This window comes from Trichomycterus rosablanca, chromosome 11 (genome assembly GCF_030014385.1).
Source record: "Trichomycterus rosablanca isolate fTriRos1 chromosome 11, fTriRos1.hap1, whole genome shotgun sequence".
In the NCBI taxonomy this organism is placed as follows: domain Eukaryota; kingdom Metazoa; phylum Chordata; class Actinopteri; order Siluriformes; family Trichomycteridae; genus Trichomycterus; species Trichomycterus rosablanca.
In genome coordinates this window covers 29,486,801-29,509,943 of record NC_085998.1, presented here as the reverse complement: position 1 = coordinate 29,509,943, position 23,143 = coordinate 29,486,801, and the positions used below count along the sequence as shown (strand labels likewise).

The 23,143-nt window shown below is 38.6% G+C and overlaps 1 protein-coding gene across 1 annotated transcript in view; it reads left to right on the top strand.

Annotated features, from left to right (window-relative positions):
* The first annotated feature begins 9,648 nt into the window (after positions 1 to 9,648).
* Positions 9,649 to 23,143, top strand: part of smad6b (SMAD family member 6b) — a 53,369-nt gene continuing 39,874 nt past the window's right edge. The window contains exon 1 of the mRNA XM_063004141.1: positions 9,649 to 10,565. Coding sequence (XP_062860211.1) covers positions 9,791 to 10,565 — 775 coding nt within the window. The 5' untranslated portion in view covers positions 9,649 to 9,790. The remainder of the gene's footprint in view (positions 10,566 to 23,143) is intronic.

Sequence of the window (23,143 nt, the reverse complement as noted above, 5' to 3'; positions counted from 1 at the left end):
TAGAGAGGCGCCTGTGCAAAGTGCATAGGTGAAAAAGGGTTCTGCTAAGGGCTACACACAGGTCAGAGGAGGCATGAGCAACAATATACCCACCGCGACTACAATCAGGGATCCGCCAGCAGCGGAGGACAAACTGACTACACTAAATTGGAAGAAAAAGGGAGAAAATAGATAAATAACATAGCAAAAAAACACACTGTTGCTTGTACAAACTGATCCTTTGGTAGACCCTCCTTTTTATACCCAATCACATATACCAGATGCTTTTTGTAGACTGTTTCAAAACACTGTCCAAACTTTTTTGGCATGTGTTGCAGGCATCCAGTTCTAAATGTCTAGGAAATTAACAAATCACAGAATCCTCTTTTTGCATTTTAAGAAAAGTCCCAAATTTTCTGGATATACAGTATATATATGGGAAGGTGCAGCCTGGCAATATCTGTTTTTTTGGTCTGCCTGACTTGTGATTAAGTTACAAAGGGGGACGTATGTTCAACAGGTGCCCTGAAGACAGAGTAGGCATGAGGGGCTTTGTGCTGTCGCTCCCTCTCTAACCTCCATGAACCTGCCTGAGTAATCTGATTCCCATTCACTCACTGGCAAGCATTACTCTCACTGACACAGCAGGGGTGTTGTCAGATGATGGGAATGATTTACTTTAATCTTTATATATAAATATATCCAAAAGGAAAGTTGGGACATTTTGTAAATTGCAGTAATTGTAAACTACAGTAACAGAATCATGATTGTCTGTACAAGCAACAATGGGTTGTTTTAACATTGTGTTCCAGACTTCCAGAACAGAAACAATGCTTTCTTTTGTGAGAAGAACCAAATTAAGTACTTCAGAAAACTGTCGTCACTTAACACAGTCCACAACTGCATCATAAAATGCAACTTGAAACTCTATTACACAAAAAAACAAGATATTAATTTTATGCAGAAATACCATTGAGTTTTCTGGGCCTAGGCTCAACTCAGATGGACTGACAGACAGTAGAAACGTGTGCTGTGGTCAGATAAGTACATGGTTCAGCTTGGTTAGCAGAAAAAAAGGACAACGAGTTCTCCATGACAAAGACAAAGAGGACCATCAAAACTGTTATGGGTAAAAGCTGCAAATGATAACAACTGTCATGGTATGGGGGTGCATCCGTGCCCATGGCATGGTTGACTTGCATAGGTGTGAAGGTACCATTGATGCAGAGGTGTGTATTTCGATTTTAGGCAGACATGCACTTGTCATGCACGTCTGTGATTATTTCAACAAGACAATGGCAGGTCTTGTTTTGTATGTGCTACAACAGCATGGCATCAAAGTCACAGAGTGTGTGTGTGCTTAACTGATGTGCCTGCAGACCAGATCTGTCTCCTATTGAAAATGCATCATGAGGTGTAGAATCAGACAGTGGCGACTATGGACTGTCGAGGAGCTGAAGTCTTGTATCAGGCAAGAATAGACAAACATTTCACTTGCAAAACTACAACCATTAGTGTCCTTAGTTTCCAAATCAATAAAAGGTCTCAATAATGGGAAACGTGATGGAACACAGGGGTAAACATGCCTGAAAATGGTGTGTGTGTATTATAATAGATTAAAATATATATATTAATTATATATATATATATATATATATATATATATATATATATATATATATATATATACACACGTATATATACTGTATATATAATTGTAATATGTATTATGTGGGAAACGTGATGGAACACAGGGGTAAACATTCCTGAAAATGGTGTGTGTGTGTGTATTATAATAGATTAAAATATATATATTAATTATATATATATATATATATATATATATATATATATATATATATATATATATATATATATATATATATATATATATATATAGGGCTGTCGAAGTTAACGCGATTATTACGCATTAACGCGACCTCAATTTAACGCGATTAAAAAAATTAGTGCCATTAACGCAAATTCTAGTTCATGTTGACACTTGACTGGTAGAACAAACGTTTTAATGTCGGACTTGCCACCGTTTTTCATTTGCGGTTTGTTAACATAATGTAACCGATCGTGGTAGTGATGCACTTGCATAATAAAGAAATAAATACACGCTATATTCACAAGTTGTCGGGAGCAGAACACTTTATTACACTTAATTAACTTCTTCTTCTGTACCGAATACCGGAAAGCTGAGTCGAGCACGTTAGTTCATGAACTATGGAAGCCCCAAAGGGTCAAAACACACTCACTTCGTGTAGAAACGTCCATCAAACCATCGTCACGATACAACCACAGACAAGTCTGTTACAATAACTACGCCTTATCCCACCTAACGCACCGCTGATCTACAATGTTTGCTGATGGAGAAATTCTAACCTACAATCTGACATTTACTGCCTAGTATGTGAGTGAATAAACTCCCTTACAGTTTTCTCTTGTCCCAGCAGTTTTTAACATAAGTACATATAGCATAAAATGTGTTCACCATTTTAATTGTAACATTTCACTTAAAAATCCTTGTTTTCTATAACATTTACACAGATCTTTTTTTATGCGATTAATCGCGATTAACTATATGAAATTCTGAGATTAATCGCGATTAAAAATTTTAATCGTTTGACAGCCCTAATATATATATAATTATAATACACGTATATATACTGTATATATAATTGTAATATGTATTATGTGTATATGTATTATTATTATGTAATTGTAATATATATATATATATATATATATATATATATATATATATATATATATACAGTGTATCACAAAAGTGAGTACACCCCTCACATTTCTGCAAATATTTCATTATATCTTTTCATGGGACAACACTATACACATGAAACTTGGATATAACTTAGAGTAGTCAGTGTACAGCTTGTATAGCAGTGTAGATTTACTGTCTTCTGAAAATAACTCAACACACAGCCATTAATGTCTAAATAGCTGGCAACATAAGTGAGTACACCCCACAGTGAACATGTCCAAATTGTGCCCAAATGTGTCGTTGTCCCTCTCTGGTGTCATGTGTCAAGGTCCCAGGTGTAAATGGGGAGCAGGGCTGTTAAATTTGGTGTTTTGGGTACAATTCTCTCATACTGGCCACTGGATATTCAACATGGCACCTCATGGCAAAGAACTCTCTGAGGATGTGAGAAATAGAATTGTTGCTCTCCACAAAGATGGCCTGGGCTATAAGAAGATTGCTAACACCCTGAAACTGAGCTACAGCATGGTGGCCAAGGTCATACAACGGTTTTCCAGGACAGGTTCCACTCGGAACAGGCTTCGCCAGGGTCGACCAAAGAAGTTGAGTCCACGTGTTCGGCGTCATATCCAGAGGTTGGCTTTAAAAAATAGACACATGAGTGCTGCCAGCATTGCTGCAGAGGTTGAAGACGTGGGAGGTCAGCCTGTCAGTGCTCAGACCATACGCCGCACACTGCATCAACTCGGTCTGCATGGTCGTCATCCCAGAAGGAAGCTGACGCACAAGAAAGCCCGCAAACAGTTTGCTGAAGACAAGCAGTCCAAGAACATGGATTACTGGAATGCCCTGTGGTCTGACGAGACCAAGATAAACTTGTTTGGCTCAGATGGTGTCCAGCATGTGTGGCGGCGCCCTGGTGAGAAGTACCAAGACAACTGTATCTTGCCTTCAGTCAAGCATGGTGGTGGTAGCATCATGGTCTTGGGCTGCATGAGTGTTGCTGGCACTGGGGAGCTGCAGTTCATTGAGGAAACATTAATTCAAACATGTACTGTGACATTCTGAAACAGAGCATGATCCCCTCCCTTCGAAAACTGGGCCTCATGGCAGTTTTCCAACAGGATAATGACCCCAAACACAACCTCCAAGATGACAACTGCCTTGCTGAGGAAGCTGAAGGTAAAGGTGATGGACTAAACCCAATTGAGCACCTGTGGCGCATCCTCAAGTGGAAGGTGGAGGAGTTCAAGGTGTCTAACATCCACCAGCTCCGTGATGTCATCATGGAGGAGTGGAAGAGGATTCCAGTAGCAACCTGTGCAGCTCTGGTGAATTCCATGCCCAGGAGGGTTAAGGCAGTGCTGGATAATAATGGTGGTCACACAAAATATTGACACTTTGGGCACAATCTGGACATGTTCACTGTGGGGTGTACTCACTTATGTTGCCAGCCATTTAGACATTAATGGCTGTGTGTTGAGTTATTTTCAGAAGACAGTAAATCTACACTGCTATACAAGTTGTACACTGACTACTCTAAGTTATATCCAAGTTTTATTTCTATAGTGTTGTCCCATGAAAAGATATAATCAAATATTTGCAGAAATGTGAGGGGTGTACTCACTTTTGTGATACACTGTATATATATATATATATAAACAATTACATTTTCGATATTTAGCAGACGCTTTTATCCACTGAGGGTTAAGGGCCTTGCCTTGCCCAAAAGTGGCAACCTGGCACTGGTGGAGCTTGAACCGGCAACCTTCTGATTACTAGTTCAGATATATATATACACACACACACACACATACACACACACACACATACAGTATTTATTACATTGTATAAGGTTAAATTTAAGCAACCTGACCTGAACAAAGAGGGCAGTGAAAGTAAATGAATATATATGAGCTATACATGTATCACGTCTTAATAAATATCTCTTTCATAATTAAGCTCTTAAGTTAATTATTAAGTTAATTATTTCATACAGTACATTCTAATAAATATGTGTGTGTGTGTGTGTGTGTGTGTGTGTACACTTTAATAATTAAGCTCTTAGGTTTAAAGAAAAATTATTGTTTATTTATTAAGTTTCACCTTAAGAGAGATGCCACCTGGATGCTCTGGGCACAACACAACAATACATCATCAGATCAGTACATAGTATAGCAACAGTAACAGTTAACGGCAATTTTGAATAGCCAATCCACCTTCTGCATGTTTTGGTTAGGTGGAAGGAAATCACCTGAAGGAAAAACACAGATATTGAAGGTAAAAAATGTCAGATGACACAATCAGCATTAATCAAATGATGACCATTATTTTTCATTTTTATAAACCTGTGAACAGAGATTTGGGTGACCTGATTCCTTTCTTTCACATTTCCTTTTTTCCACCAGGATCATTTAATTAATGACACTGTCAACACAGCAGCAGTGTTAAGGCTGTATTTACATAGCTCACTGCAGAATAAGCCTGGCACATGCACTGCTGTTTGGCAACCTGCCTCCAGATGAGGAATTTATTTCATTCACTGTGAATTGTAAAACACAGAGGGCGGGTCTCTTTGGGACTTTTAATCCTCCTCAACCAATCAGTGACTCTGGTAGGCGGGCAGTAAAGTCGGGCTGACCAATCATCAGCTCGTCATGCTTTACTTTTGCTTCATTGAGTAAATAATCAGGGAGTGGGCGGGGCCTCGCCTGGCTGACTCCAGTGAGAAGTTTTAACTCTTTAGGTTACAGAGATCTGCATGGCAGATCTTTATGGCACTAGTCCAACAACAACACTTCACTACTGTCAATCAGCACTGATGGTGAAATACTTACAGCATTTCTTAGCTGTAATTAATGATTTAACATGATATTCACTGGGCAAAATTCAGGAGCCACCCTGGACAGGTTGCCAGTCCATCACAGGGCAAACAAGTACACACACACACACACACACACTCAACTCAAACGTAGTTGTATTGGCATGACAGAATATGGGCATTCGTATTGCCAAAGCTTAGTAACATATTTAGGGAATATATACAAAAATAAAGTAAAATAAAAAATAAAAAAAATCAAGCAACAACAGTAATAATAGCAATAAAAATAGAAAATATACAATATGTATAAAGTAAGGCAGTAATAAGAACAAAAGTGTGTGTGTGTGTGTGTGTGTGTGTGTGTGTGTGTGTGTGTGTGAGCCATGGTCACCCACTGTTCCTCACCTGGTGGCAGGAGTGTGTACATGGACGGAGGAGAACATGTAAACCCTATACAGAAAGGACCCAAATCGCTCCACCAGGGAATCGAACACAGAAACTTCTTGCTATGAGGCGACAGTGCCACCCACTATATGTATGTGTGTGTGTACACATTTAACACTTTGGTTACATTAATGACAGGTTAGGTAACCACTGGTCACGGAAGATTCATCCTTAAAGTCCTTAAAGTGAAACACAGTCATGGACAATTTTGTACATCCAACTCACCTCACTTGAATGTCATAGGACTGTGGGAGGAAACCGGAGTTCCTGAAGGAAACCAACGCAGACATAGGGAGAACATGCAAACCCCACACAGAAAGGACCCAGATCGCTCCACCTGGGAATCGAACACAGGACGTTCTTGCTGTGAGGCGACAGTGCTACCCACCATATGTGTGTGAGTGTGTGTGGGTGCGTACACATATTAATGGACAAACTTATTGGGACACTCCTTCTAATTTCTAAATTCGTGTGTTTCATCCACAACAATTACTAACAGGTGTAATAAATCAATTATATAAAGAAAGCTGTACTTTATATAAATAACATCAGCTGGACTTCAAGCTTCAAGTCAAGGTTGTGCAAGACACAAGCATCAAAAATATGTCTAAACAAGAATTTATTTGTATTTTCTATTTTTTTTTTTGCTTGATTGTGTGATCATGGTACTTGTCATTTTCTGAGTATTAAAATAATAAGACTTGTTCCAAATGATCCTACAACATACATATATTAAAGCACGTACATATCCATGAATTGAACTTTGGGGGGATTAAATCTATAGAGATGGGGGGTCATTCTAAAACATTCCTGTCATATGATTAACTAATGGGAGCGCTGACAGATCATAACATAACATTATACAAAGCTAGTGAGTGGAATATGTGTATTTATAATTTTTACGTCATTGTATTGGGGGGAACTTAGCATATCTGAATACTAACATGCCCCCCAACCTTAAAAAAAAACCAAAATTGTAATTATGGTCTTGTATTGAAGAAATCATTGGACTTATTGTAGATTGGCTACTCCAAATTGCCTCCAAGTGTAAGTGAGTATATAGGTTATGCCCTGCATTGTGCCTAGCAATCTGGGTAAATCTGCTACTGAAGATAGATGAATGAATGAATGAATTAATGCACTAACGATAATGATTCTGTTTTTATATGCTCTCTGGACATCTTTGCTTGCATATGGCTACATTGTGTCCCTAAATAAAAGCCTGTTATGAGGTCACTGTTGAATTTGTGGTGTTCCTGCACACCTTGTGGGCAGAATTAACTGATATCCATATAATAAAAGTATATACACAGCTCTTGAAACAAAAAAAAAGTCTTACCCCCGACAAAGCCAGATCGTATTTGCTGGATGGATAATTTTATTTAAACATTACATTTGCTTTTTTATTCCTTTTACACTTGAACATGCCCAAAAATAAATAAATAAATAAATATGTAATAGGGTCTTGTATTGAACAGACTATTGTACAAAAAAGAACTGTGGCAGATTGGCTACGCCAAAATGGGTGATACCTGCATTGTGCCTAGCAATCTGGGTACATCTGCTACTGAAGATAGATAAATGAATGAATGAACTCAAAACTATGTTTCTGTGTTTATATGCTCTCTGGACATCTTTGCTTGTATATGGCTATATTATGTCCCTAAAAAAAAGCCTGTTATGAGGTCACTGTTGAATTTGTGGTGTCCCTGCACACCTTGTGGGCAGAATTAACTGATATACATATAATGAAAGTATATACACAGCTCTTGAAACAAAGAAAAGTCATACTCCCGACAAAGCCAGGTCGTATTTGCTGGACTAATAATTGTGTTTAAACATTACATATTTCCATTATTTACACTGGTAAACAGTGGCGTAACTACAGGGGGTGCAGGTGCACTGGGGCCCATGGCAGGGAGGGGCCCCTCCACGACATGAACTCAAGCACCCACCTCACTATATATATATACTCTCTCTCTCTCTCTCTCTCTCTCTCTCTCTCTCTCTCTCACTATATATATATATATATATATATATATATATATATATATATATATATATATATATAATATATATATATATATATATATATATATATATATATATATATATATTAGGGCTGTCGAAGTTAACGCGATAATAACGCATTAACGCGACCTCAATTTAACGCGATTAAAAAAATTAGTGCCATTAACGCAAATTCTAGTTCATGTTGACACTTGACTGGTAGAACAAACGTTTTAATGTCGGACTTGCCACCGTTTTTCATTTGCGGTTTGTTAACATAATGTAACCGATCGTGGTAGTGATGCACTTGCATAATAAAGAAATAAATACACGCTATATTCACAAGTTGTCGGGAGCAGAACACTTTATTACACTTAATTAACTTCTTCTTCTGTACCGAATACCGGAAAGCTGAGTCGAGCACGTTAGTTCATGAACTATGGAAGCCCCAAAGGGTCAAAACACACTCACTTCGTGTAGAAACGTCCATCAAACCATCGTCACGATACAACCACAGACAAGTCTGATACAATAACTACGCCTTATCCCACCTAAAGCACCGCTGATCTACAATGTTTGCTGATGGAGAAATTCTAACCTACAATCTGACATTTACTGCCTAGTATGTGAGTAAATAAAACTCCCTTACAGTTTTCTCTTGTCCCAGCAGTTTTTAACATAAGTACATTTAGCATAATATGTGTTCACCATTTTAATTGTAACATTTCACTTAAAAATCCTTGTTTTCTATAACATTTACACAGATTTTTTTTAATGCGATTAATTGCGATTAACTATATGAAATTCTGAGATTAATCGCGATTAAAAATTTTAATCGTTTGACAGCCCTAATATATATATATATGACATTTGTTTAAAGGGCCCAAAATGGTTTTTTTCTTGCACTGGGGCCCATGAGCTCCTAGTTACGCCACTGCTGGTGAAGTATGCTAGGAGTGCGAAGTCGATAGTGCTTGTCGTGGGGTTGGAGGAAAGAAGGGACGGTGCGCCTTTAAGAGTTAAGAAACTTGAAACCTTGTTTGCGCAACAATCAGTGCAGCTCGGAGCCGCCAAAGTGTCTAGACTAGCACATGATGGGAGTCAGCCAATGGCTCCACCGCTCTCCTCAGGGGCCCCGTGTGTGCGTGCGTGTGTGTGTGTGTGTGTGTGTGTGTGTGTGTGTGTGTGTGTGTGTGTGTGTGGGAGAAAAAAAGCAAAGCGGAGAATCAGAGAAAGCGAGAGAGCTGCTTGCTAGGCAAGCTGCAGTCAGTGTGACCAGGTCTTTGCGCGGAATCGGAACGCACTTCTATGCAGGATTGATGCTTTTCTAGGAGAGGATATTTCTGGATGATTGAAGCGTAGTGCAACAGGAACAGTGGGGAAAAATCAGCCGCAAGTTCAGTGGAATTAATTCACCCAGGAGTGTCGTACAGGGGGGTCTAAATAGGTTTCAAAGTCCGAAATCCTTGTGGACGTGCAGGCTCGTTTTCGGTATAAGTTACAGCTTCATTTGCGCCTTCTTATTAAATAGGAACATGAATGAACTAGTGCGTTAAACTTTATTTGCGTGCACAAATACTCGCGTTTGCGCTTGAATGCATTTTACTTTACCGGTATCATTGCATGTATTTGTAGTTTGGTGTAGTTTAATGCTACCTCCGATCGTGACTTACAAACTCATGTGGTTTAGTCGGCGGTCCTTGGTGCTCGGCTGTGCGCTCTCTGCACAGCGCTCGGCCGACCTTAATGTTGTTCGAGATCAAAAACGGTTCTGAATCGGAACAGAAATAAATAACCAAAATTATCGTATGTTCAGGACGAAACGCTCAGGTCTAGTGCGGCGACTCTGGAGAAGCCGTTTGGTGCCAGATAACCAGGAGGGCGAGGGCGATGCCAGGAGCGGTGATTGCTCTCGGGACGATGTGGGCGACACTTCGGAGAAAATGGCACAGCCTGAGTGGGGGGCGATGACCCCGAGCGCCCCGGCCGGCGCTGACCTCGGGGGCCGGGTATGCTCCGGTTTCGGCGCCGGCTGGGGGGTGACTTTGGTGGACCAACGCGGCGGCGGTGCCGTGGTGTGCGTCCCGGAGCGGCTAAGCCCCCGGTCCGCGCAGGACATCGACGGCAGGACGGTGACATGCTGCTTGTTTAAAGACCGCGACCCTTCTGGATCGAGAGGCTCGGAAGGTGAGCCCGGATCGTGTCACTGGGCGCCGCGGAGTCCCGCTGGATCCTCCGGGGAGAGTCCGGAGGCGAAGCGGCGCTCGTTGGCGGAGCAGGAGCTCAAAGCGGCGACATACTCGCTGTTCAAACGACTGAAGGAGAAAACCCTGGAGGCGCTACTCGAGGCTGTGGAGTCCCGTGGTGGAGTGCCGAGCGAGTGTGTGATGGTGGCCAGGGCCGAGCTGAGACTCGGACCCCATGCTGCCCCCCCGCAGCTGCTGGTGTGTAAGTTGTACCGCTGGACAGACCTGCAGCACACAGCCCAGCTTAAATCGCTCTGGGAGTGCAAGAGCTTCTCAGGCAGAGACAGTCCACTCGTCTGCTGCAACCCCTACCATTACAGCCGCTTGTGTGGGCCAGGTAAGCTCACCTGCACTCTCAACATCTGGATCCTGGGTGGGAATAAGGGGTCTGTATATACACACTTGATCTACTCAATGTGCCAGTCAGTAGTGCACTCTCAACATCTGGATCCTGGGTGGGAATAAGGGGTCTGCATATACACACTTGATGTACTCAATGTGCCAGTCAGTAGTGCCATCATAGGGCAGGGCAACCCCTACCATTACAGCCGCTTGTGTGGGCCAGGTAAGCTCACCTGCACTCTCAACATCTGGATCCTGGGTGGGAATAAGGGGTCTGCATATACACACTTGATCTACTCAATGTGCCAGTCAGTAGTGCCATCATAGGGCAGGGCAACCCCTACCATTACAGCCGCTTGTGTGGGCCAGGTAAGCTCACCTGCACTCTCAACATCTGGATCCTGGGTGGGAATAAGGGGTCTGCATATACACACTTGATCTACTCAATGTGCCAGTCAGTAGTGCCACCATAGAGCAGGGGTACTAAATACTATCAATGCAGTTGGTCTTGGCCTTAAAACTTTGATCACTTATATCAGGTACAGTTCCTGCCCAGTTGGTATGCAAGCTTTTAGCCACACTGACCACTGGAAATCATAGAACAGTCCACATAATGTATGCATTTATAGTGGAAAGAGGAAGAGCTTATTGTTGCTCACAATGGTTAAACCAACCATCCAGATGTTCTCTCGTGGCAGGGATGCCCAAACCCTTTTTTCTTTTAAAGTGGGCCAGAGTTTGTGATAGTAAAAATACCTTTGGAAAACAAGTAGATACCCCAAAACATACATAATTATTCCTATTTATGCCAACTATTGTAAGTAAATTTAAATATATTTTCAAAAAATATGAATTAATAAAACTGCGTCTTTCAAGAAGTTCATACATTTACAGCATTTAGCAGATGCATTTATCCAAAGCGACTTACACAATGAGCTGAACACGATGAGCAATTGAGGGTTAAGGGCCTTGCTCAGGGACTCAACACTGGCAACTTGGTGGTGGCGGGGCTTGAACCGACAACCTTCTGTTTACTAGCCCGGTACCTTAACCACTGAGCTATCACTGCCCTTAATAAGTATTGAAGAATTTAAACATAAAATTTAACATTTAGCAAAAATGGATGTTTAGTAACTGATTTTCTGATGTGTTGGATACACATTGGCTGTGGTCTCAGTTTGGACCTGAATTTCTGTTCATATATAATGTGCCTGGGAGTGGACACTCCAGCATGATGAAAATTTGCCATCTTTGCAAATGTGTGAGTCAGTTTGTTTACATCTGACTGCATGATTTAAGAGTTTAAAGTAGTTTTCACGGTTTCCTGTAACTCATTTTGCGAAAAGAAAACTAATAAAATGCAAAACATCTGCAGAGGATGCTAACTAACACACTAAAAATAACATCCAGGAAATCATTGAGGCGGGCATATTTTTGGCATGCTACTTTACAGTAGTGTTGGTCATGAATGCCAGGTATAGAAATGTATTGTATGGGAAAATGCAGACTGCATTCTGTGGTTTTACCTACTATGTGTAGGTAAATATGTACATATAATGTAACATGTATTGACTACGTAATTGTAAGTTTCTTTCATGCAAGTTTGCACCATTAATCTGTAATAATATATGATGTATTTGTCCAAACAACTCAAACTCAACCCAACAGTGCGGCCTTTGCATAAATAATTATTTTAGGATTTTTACAATGACTTAAAGCAGCACTGTACACCATGGTAACAGTATTTTCCTGCTTACTATATTAATGCCACTTCTTTTATTAATAACAAAACCTAAGATTAAAAACAGACATCATAGGGATTGCAGTTCATATTACTTATAATTAAAGGTAAAGTAATTGTACCATAACTGCACAATATGATGCTTATAATTATTATTATAGTAGTATTTCATTTTCATCAACGTTATCCTGATTAGGGTCACACTGGGTACATATTTACAGGAACAAACACGGGGTGTAGGATATAATTCTGTTTTCCTAAAATTGTTTATTATTAAAGAATTTGAACTAGAGCTGATATGGCGGTATAATATACACACGGTTAAACATTAGCATCATACACCTTTAAATGTCGTAATAAAACATGTTTTCTGGAGGAAAATGAAGAAAAATCTGTTTTTGTACCATTAATGTCTTAAAATTGTAATACTTGTGCAAATTATCTGAGTTTAATTACTTTTTGTCATATTAGATCCCCCGTACAAGCTTAAATAAAAATGCCCAGCTAGCACAACTTAAATCTCAGGTTTAACAAGTATGGATGTATTCACTGATTAAACATTAAAATAAGCAAATATTATATATTCTCTGTAAGTCTGCATGCCATAAAATGATGTTTATCCTTGAATTGGACTGTCTGATGTCGTTCTGGTTTGTAACAGGCCTCAAATGTTCCCTCTTCCTTGCATGCCAAGAAGAGTTGCATTAAGATCCCAAACTGTGACACTGATTAACATGTTACAGATGCTTTTGATAAAATGTAGCACACTAGCGCAGGCCTCTTCGAGTGAGGGAAAGGTTCAAATCGTTCCCAGGTTTAAAGTAAAGTGGCACGCACTCCTGCCAGTCCGTGTAGAATGCCTGTTTATCTGACGCCGACCGGGAGAGCCTTGAAGTCTTAAATCAAACTGTATGCATTCAGAACGATTTTCCACTCAATTTGGGTTCTCTATGTGGCTGCTTTTCTATACACTTCATTGAAATCCCTCCATTACACCAGGCCTCTTAACATCCAAGTAATTGAAGCAAATTACCTCCTGCCTAATTACCTAGTCTTCCAAAAAGAAGTGATATGTATAAACTGACCTGCATGTGCATTTCAGTGGGCTGGTAATTACACAGACCTGCCTTAACAGACTTAACCCAAGATATTTAGACTTAATGTCAGCTTGTGATTATAAAAATATTACACATAGGGATGTGTGTACGTTGCAAATCCAACCTGTAATTTGATAAACTAAATAGAAATGCATGCAATAAAATATATATATATATATAAAAAAAAACCTCTCATATTAGACATTTTGAATATTACAATTTTACATTTTGAATATTTAGCGGATACATTTATCCAAACTGACTTACAATTGTGAATACAATGCATGCAACTGAGGGTTGTGGCAACCGAAATAATAGCCCAGTACCATAACCAGGTTTATGCAATAACAAAAGCATTAAGACAGCAAATACGTATAATTCTTGATCCTTTGGTGAAATGTCACAATTGTGATGGGTGTATCTTATTAGCAATCAAATGTCTAGAAACGTTATATTAATATACGTTGTGTGACGTCAGTAAAATGTAAATTTTACTAGATATAATGTAATATTTTTAATCTCTTATTAGAGATCTAAACGCAATATCTAAACAGCTAAACTATAAACCAGTGTTTACCCACTGTGGTGTGTCTCCTAAACATTGGAAAGCATATCAAAATAATAAATAGTGATGGACAATATAGCCAAACCAAATTTGTCATGTTATATTTAGTTTTGCATTAATTGTATGTTATGATAAAGTAAAGTTACTATATTTATATGGCAGAACTGATGTGCCTTGTAATTACAAACTCTTATCTTATTATTGTTGAAGTCCTGTATAAATAAAATCTCCTTTCCCCTTAAATTCTCCTTTGGCATGCCTCCTCTTCTTTCTTAACAGAAAATTATAGGAAGCAGTTATTTTTAGCTAAATACACAGCATTGTGATAATAAATCCTGACAGCCTTATAAACACTAGAGCAAAATCTTTATGGGTAGAGACATTTCTAATATCAGATGTTATATATCATCATATTGCCCAAGCCTATTGTATAACATGGATTGATGAGCCAGAACTGCTTTGAGACATGGACTCCACAAGATATATGGGAGTCCTGTGGTACTGTGGTATCTGGCATCACAACATTACCAGCAGGTCCTTAGAACCTCTGTACATTGCAAGGTGGATCATCCTACAATGTGTCACAGGCCTGGCTCTTATGTCCAGTACCGATGCCTATGTGCCCATTATATGCTGCCTTTGTCAGTGGACAGGAATTAACTTAGACACTTTGACCGTCTGGCAAATCTGCAGCCACATTCATATAAAGGTTTGATGCACTGTGTGTTGTGACACATTCACCTCATCACCGGTATTAAAATTACGTGCAATCTGAGTCTTTATCGAATCCATAGCCTTAACCTCCTACAGTGTCAATGAGTCTTGGCGGTCCAACAATCGGTTGGCGGTTTGTGGCTTGTCCATCCTAAGACTACCATTGGTGGGCACTCATTGTTACTTCAACCCAGTCATTTGGCAATAACGATTTGGGCCTTATCATAGTCACTAAGGTGTTTATGCCTTCCCATATCTGCTGCATTTAACATAGATATAAGAAGTAACTTAACTTCAACCCAACATTTTACAACCCAAAATTAGAAAAAGTTGGGACACTATGAAAAAATTGGGACAGTAAAGCATTTACCACTTTGTAATGTTGCCATTCCTTCTCTCAACAACCAAAAGATCTTTTGGCATCGATTACAGGTGTTATTTTATCCCATTCTTCCTTGAAAATACGTCTTAAGGTGTGCAACAATTCTGTGTTGGCGCTGTCGCATTTCAAAATGTAAACATTCTTCACACATTCTCTATTGGGGACAGGTCAGGACTGTAATATGCCTTTGCAATATGTGGAGCATGTGGTTTAGCAATTTCTTGTTGAAAAAAGCATGGACATCCCTGGAAAAGATGACGTCTTGAAGGCAGCATTTGTTGCTCTAAGATCTCAATGTACTTTTCTGCATTAATGCTGCCATCACAGAAGTGTAAATTACATACTGACCCTGGGTTTTTGGACTTGTTGCTGATAACAGTCTGGATAGTCCTTTTTGTCTTTGACAAGTAGTAAATAGTATCTATTTCTTCCAAAAAAGACCTGAAATGCTGATTCATCTAATGACAATACATTTTTTTACGGTGATGGTCCATCCCAGATGCCTCCAAGCCTAGAGAACTTGATGCCACTTTTGGACATGGTTAACATATGGCTTCTTTTTTGCACAGTAAAGTTCACAGGTTTGAATTTTTTTTACCTCATTACTAGCCCTAAAGTGCCCCATCACAATTTTTTTGGAATGTGTCGCAGGCCTGAAATGCAGGAATGGATGTAAATAAAAAAATTAAATAAAGTTGACCAAACAAAACATGAAATATATTGACTGCAATCAAATAAGTCAACCTAAGAAACTAAGAAAGACTGAATAGACAATGCAAATGGAAAAAAATGTGTTTTCTAGACCCCATTTTCCTCTAGTTTTTTCTGATTAGTGGATGTATATACCCATGGCCATGACGTGCGCAATTGTTACTAAACAGACATTGACATGCACACTTTTGGGTGGTCCTAATGTTTGGCTGTACTCGTTGGTGGTGGGGGTTAATGGAGGTATTGTGGCTGTGGTCAAAAGGGGCTCTTCCAAAAAGTGTCTGAAGAGCAATGCTATTAAACTTGCTATATGAAGAATGTAGAATTGGTCACACTTAACTGTTGAAAGCACACTGACAAGCCCACATATCACTTATGGAAGATGGGTCCCTGTTAAGTCTGGTTTCTCTCAGGATAAGTCTTGACACTGCTACCCTTGGTTTGTCCTTTAGGGGTTTTTGGAACTGTAATCTATAAAATTGCATTGAGGCAGTGCCTACTGTAAAAAGCGCTATACAAAAATATGTAAGGGTCCTTTGGCATAGATTAAAACACTACTTTGTTTTTACTACAAAGTGCCTAAACTAAATTGTAAGCATACTATCTGTCTTTCGTATTGTTAAAAGTAGTAAATTTCAGGTTTTAGATATGAGAGGCGCCATGCTTTCTCCCCCATATTGACATAACTAACTCGCGTCCATGCGTAACCAGATAAGGCCTAAATTCCTCACAGCACACTGTTGTAACGGCTTTTTCCTGTAAAGTTCATCAAACAACAGTAAAACACTAGTAAAAAACAGAAGAAATACTCGAGTCTTGTATTTATTCTCAATAGCTTTATTTAAATATTTGAACATGTATCGTAGTCACAGTGTTCCGTACATTTCCCAAGTGTTTGCAGAACAAATTACAGTAGACCCTTGAGTTACGAATGGTTTACCATACAAACATTTCAGGTTCCGAACGATCTTTTTCAACTTAACGTACGAACAAATGTCGGATTACGAACCGAAATTCGTGAAACACGTGACATCACGAACAAGTTGACTCCGACCGTCTCTCTCTCTATATACATATATACAGTGAGCGAACATTCGGACAGCGGACAGTGTTTTTTACTGTATTTTCTTAATATTTCGTAAAATTCTATATTAAAATGGCCAAAAAGGAGCTGCAGAGAAAGCGTTGTTGTGCTGTATAATTACTCCTGCCAGTAGCTGTCACTGTGTATCAGACAGAGGGGACAGTGAGTGAGAGAGAAGAAGGAACTCAGAGTAAAGTAGTCTTTCTTTCGTGCAATTACACCTACAAAATACAACGCTATTGAATTAAAGAAGGAAATAATAGAGAAATATGAGAGTTGTCGTTTCTGGTAGATACATTTTATAAAAAAGAATGAAATGTATTATGGTGTATGGTACAGCACACGTACTGAAATGTGATGTGTGTTTTATGTACAGTACAGTACTACTGTGTATTGTTGTTTATTATTGTTTATTACAGTAATGTCTACTCTATCTACTCTATACTTGTATTTATAACAAAAAAGACCATTTAAGACATTAGAAAGGTTAGATAAGAAGGGTGGTTTGGGAGGTCTGACACGGATTAATTCTATTTACATTATTTCTTATGGGAAAAATAGGTTTAACTAACGAACATTTTGACCTAAGAACAGCCCTTTGGAACCAATTAAATTCGTAAGTCAAGGGTCTACTGTAGTTTGACACAGGGGCGGAGCCAGGGGGTGGCCAGTGGTGACCATGGCCACCATAAATGAATCTTCGGCCACCCCTCCGGCCCCCCCATCACCGCTTTGCCGGCAACTTTTTTTGCGGAAGCATTTCTGCACGCAGGTGTTCTCTTAGGGACGCAATTCAACAGCGCACCCCAAAACCGTGCAGTAATACACGACATAAATGTCAACCACCAACACAATTACAGAAGCAGTACTACATAGTGCTACTATTACTATTTAGTAGTATTTGTGGCGAGCTACGAATAAAGGCGCAACCGGGCTCTGCGCGTTCCAGTGTTGCCAGATTGGGCGGTTATCCGCCTAATTGGGCGGATTTTGTTGGAAAACAATTTAATAGTAGTTAAATAACACTTCTATTTAAAAGAATATATTCCGTTTTAAGAAGCTCCAGCATTGTAGAAGGCTGTTAAAAGTAAAGTCTATTTTCAATGCTGGTTTGGCTTAATAGTGTTGGTCAGTCTGTATCATATTGTTGAAAAAATAATTTAAATTTGTTTTCCATGCATTCACACTGGCATGTTCTGGGGTTCAAATAAGTCTCATCATTACACACAAGTTGGCAGCCAAATGATAATGTATTGCAAAGGAATAGCTTTGAAATTCTTCCTCATAATGTTAAGGTTATAGGCTATATTTTGGTTTTTCACTTGTCAGGGAAAATGAAGAGAGAAAAAAAGCTTATTATTCTTCGTGATGTAATTCTACATGGCACTTACTGCCTGTATAGGTAAATGAGTGAGTGACCACATAAAAAAGGTATCAGTTTCTGTGCCACCCCTGTGTGAGCAATGGTCTCAGTCTGGCCACCCCTATGAAAATTGTCTGGCTCCGCCACTGGTTTGACAAGACAGCATTATGTATCAATGGTCTTAAAGGCTTGGCTAATATTTTATCTGCATTTTTAGACCATTTTAAACTTTTAATGCATCAAGGGTAAACAGTAATCCATACAGCTTTGTGTAATCTGTCCTGTACATTAGCATTGTAGCATTGCTTAATAAAATAAAATAAAATCTTTTCCTCAGTGCTGTTTTTACTGCATTTTTTAACTATCTTCTGGCATTACATGATGAAATGAGTGTATATTTGTGTTTAAATGGGACAGAAAGAACAAAAAAAGTGTTTTATTGACACACATAATATAAGCTAATTTATGTATAAGCTATATGGATTTGTATGTAACTTTATGTGGACTGGACTGTGCGGAATACCGTGACATTGCGTGTGTGCGTGTAAACGTACAACAATGCAAAGAAGTATTTATATTTGTCGTATGTATTGAATTTTTATAACTTGGTTATAAAATAATAAAAGTACTTTATTTAAACGTTTACAATTCGTAGGTATGTGCGTGTTTAGAAAGCAAAAGCAAGCCGAACATTTCTAGTCAGCACTAAACGTAACTAAACGTAGCAGACAAAACCTCTTTTCTTTTTTCTTTTATTTGGTTAGGCATTATCCCTTTGAAATGAGATCAGTTTCAAGTTGCGTTTTAAAAGCCCTTTTGCCTAAGAAGGTCCCCCTTATGCTATTTAGGCGAAGGAGTGGTGATAATATACAGTTTGCATACTGCTGGCGCCAGACTGACTAGCTGCGTGTATGTGAGTGACTGAGTTTAGGATCCTGGCAATTACCGCCGCCGCTCTTAAAGAGACACTCGCTATTATGTGCTTTTTCTCCTGCTTCTATTGCTGCTTCTCCCTTCAGGCAGCTCACTCATTCGCGCGCGCGCGCGCGCGCTCACTTTTTATGGAAGGCCAAAAGGGTCATAAGTACAGCGAATTTGCACACAGAGGTCGAAAATAGTTAGCAGTTAGCACTGCATTTCCTTTATTCATTTACTAGTACTTAAATGTAATTTATTTGCTCGAGTGATACCCTTAAGGGTACATATTTTGTACCTTTAGGTACAATAAAGCTCTCATTCATGAACAATTATACTGTAGAAACTAAAGCTCATTAAGAAATCATAATTCACTACTGTATCTTACATTACTTACATGTACTTTCCTATGAAAAAATACAATTATAAAACGAATAGTTCCGGTCCTAAAATCTAATTGGCTAAACCACGTTCGAAGCCGTTGTAAAATAAAGCAATAAGCCACGCGAAGCGGAGTGCCTAAAACTTCTTTCCCCGTGCTAAAATCATAACAGTAACGCACGGTCTCCAGTGGCTTATTGCTTTTATAAAACGGCGGTCAACATAAAATATAATAAATACAACAATGTTTAATTCATAAATGTATTTATTGTGTATAAACTTACAATAAAGCATTCTTCCGCGACGCAAAATAGTTCGATTAACAGTGTTGCTAGGCAACATGAGGGCGAAAATAACATTAATTTTTTCTATTCAGTGGCGTATTAATATGGAATGATGTGAGGTGGTCCTAGGTGTGCGTTTATCGGGGATTTTACAACGGCTTCGAACGCGGCTCAGCCAATCAGATTTTAGGACCGGAACTATCCGTTTTATAATTAAGCAATAGAACACGAGAGGGAGTGTGTTATCGCGAATAACATCACGGCTGTGATTTGGTCGCAGGCACGAACCGAAGGCGAGTGCCATAGTTCATTACAGCCGTGATGTTATTCACGATAACACATGACCTCAAGTGTTCTATTGCTTTTATACAACAGTTTTTACAACATAAAGAAAGAAAATAAATCAAAGAAGCCCTGAATTTCATATTAAATATGCTTTAATATTAACAATACCTTCCGCCAAAAAGTAGTTCCACAACGAATGAGTTGCTACTATGCAATGGTAAAAATTCCCTACCCTGCCTTAACACGGTAGGCTAAAAAAGGCATATAGTTTAACACTACAAAGTAACGCTAGTTTGGAATAAAAATAATAAGCGAATATGAATAAGCGAATATGAAAGGAAAAGCTAAAAATAAAAATAATTAAGAATTAAAAGATAGAATTTAGTTATTTATTAGAGTTATTGTGTTATTTGTATATGTTAATCTTCACACTTCCGTTCACTGTGAAAAAACAGTTAGAAAAAAAGGCTGCTCTGTAGTATGTGCAATGTCGTTACTGGCAATGCGTCAGCGGAGTAATGCAGTTGTGGTGTGAAAAGACTGTGCTGTTATCACAAATATCAGCACGGTTAGAACGCTTCTCAACCAATCAGATTGTAAGGTCGGAACTAACTGTTGTATAATCCCCGATATACGCACACCTATGACCACCTCACATCATTCCATATTAATACGCCACTGAAAAGAAAAAGTACAAACTTGGTTGAACACTATTTTAAGTACTATACATGGAAATGTCCAGATTAATATAAACAGTAATCCTAATCATTAAGCGGTGTTTCATCCAAGAAATAGTGTAATAGTGTTTGTGGAGGAATGTTTATTGCGAATGTTATGTTCGCCCTCATGTTGCCTAGCAACACTGTTAACGGACTACCTGGTTTCGTGGAAGAATGCTTTTTGTAAGTGTTTTTGTAAATAAAAACATTTATAATTTGAACATTGTTGTATTTTATTACAGTAGTGTTCATAAAAATAGCAGTGACTTTAAAAAAGTGAATAAAGCACAAAATCATTATAATAACTTTTATTTCCATAAATGCAAACGCACTGAAAATACTACACTTTCAATTCTAAATCAAAACATTAACTAAATGTAGCCAGTTTGTGTTAATCCTTTACAGAAAGTTAAGAAAAATGAATATTAGGCTGTTCAAAAAAATAGCAGTGCCAGCATTTTTCTTTAAAAACTAAAAAAATTGATCTATAACATGAAAAAATGTTTGAGGTTTCACTTTACTTTAAATTACTGAACTAATATTCAGTGGCATAACAATTGTTTCCGAGATCTGTGCATGGAGTCGACCAACTTCTGGCACATCTGAACAGGTATTCCAGTCCAGGATGATTAGACGACATTCCACAGTTCTTCTGCAATTTTGGGTTTTGCCTCAAAAAAACGTGTTTCAGATATCAGCCCACAAGTTCTCTCTGGGATTGAAGTCAGGGGATTGGGCTGGTCACTCTATTACCTCAATCTTGTTTGTCTGTAACCAAGATGTTTTGGGTCATTGTCATGTTGAAACACCCATTTTAAGGACATTTCTTCTTCGACATAGGGCAACATGATCTCCTCAAGTATTCTGATATATTTAAATTGATCCATGATCCCTCGTATGTGATAAATAGGCGTAACACCATGGTATGAAAAACATCCCCATATCATCATTTTGTACCACCGTGCTTTACTACCTTCACAGTGTACTGTGGCTTGAATTCAGTGCTCGAGGGTCGTCTGACATACTGTCTATGGCCACTAGACCCAAAAAGAACAATTTTGCTTTCATCAGTCCACAAATGTTGAGCCATTTCTCTTTGGACCAGTCAATGTGTTCCTTGGCAAATTTGAACCCATTCAGGACACGTCTTTATCTTAACAACGGGACTTTGCAGGAGTTCTTGCTGGTAAATTGGCTTCACTTAATCATCTTCTGTACTTACTGGTAACTTCAGATGTTCCTTGATCTTTCTGGTGGTGATCATTGGCTGAGCCTTTGCCATTCTGGCTATTCTCTGATCCATTCGAACAGTAGTTCCACGCTTCCTTCTGGGTCTTTCAGGTTTTGGTTGTCACTTTAAGGCATTTTAGCTGAGCAGCCAATAATTTGCTGCACTTCTCTGTATGTTTTTTCCCTCTACAATCAACTTTTTAATCAAAGTACGCTGTTCATCAGAACAATGTCTGGAACAACCCATTTTACCCAGTATTTCAAAAGGAAATGTGCTATGACCAACCTGTGCAACATTTGCCACCCTCCTACCTTAAATAAGGGCCAAAATTGACACCCGTTCTTCTGCAGAATGAATGACTTCACCAATTGAACTCCTCACTGCTATTATTTTGAACAAGCCCCTTTCAATCAATGCTTCGATTACTCAGAATGAGTGGGATGCATGTCCTAATTGTTGGGTTTGTTTTGTTTTCAATACTCTACTACACTTTCAAGTGAATTTTTTGCTATGTAGAAATATCACTTCTACTAAAAACAGTGATTTATCAAGTTAATGGTGTTGGACTGCTATTTTTTTGAACACCACTGTATATTTTATATTTTATGTTGCTTTCCGCTTCGCGTCGTGCCAAAACATTCTTCCCCGTGATAAAATCGCAGTAACGCACGGTCTCTCGTGGCTTATTGCTTTAATAAAGGATATTAAATAATCAATATTGAGGATATTTAAAGTTTTTGTTATTTTAAAGTAATTTTATAGTTTTATAGGCTTAGTCTAAATCTGTGGTATTGTTTCGGTGGCTTACAATAATGCTCTCGTTCATGAACAGTTATACTGTAGAAACTAAAGCTCATTAAGAATTCATTATACACTACTGTATCTTACATTACTTATATGTACTTTCCTATTAAAAAATACAAATAAAGGATATTAAAAAATCAATATTGAGGATATTTAAAGTTGTAGTTATTTTAAAGTAATTATTATAGTTTTATAGGCTTAATCTAAGTCTGTGGTATCGTTTTGGTGGCTTCTGGGCTTAAGCTCCTGATTAATTTTACAAATTCCATGTTCTTTTTATGACATATCATTAAAAAC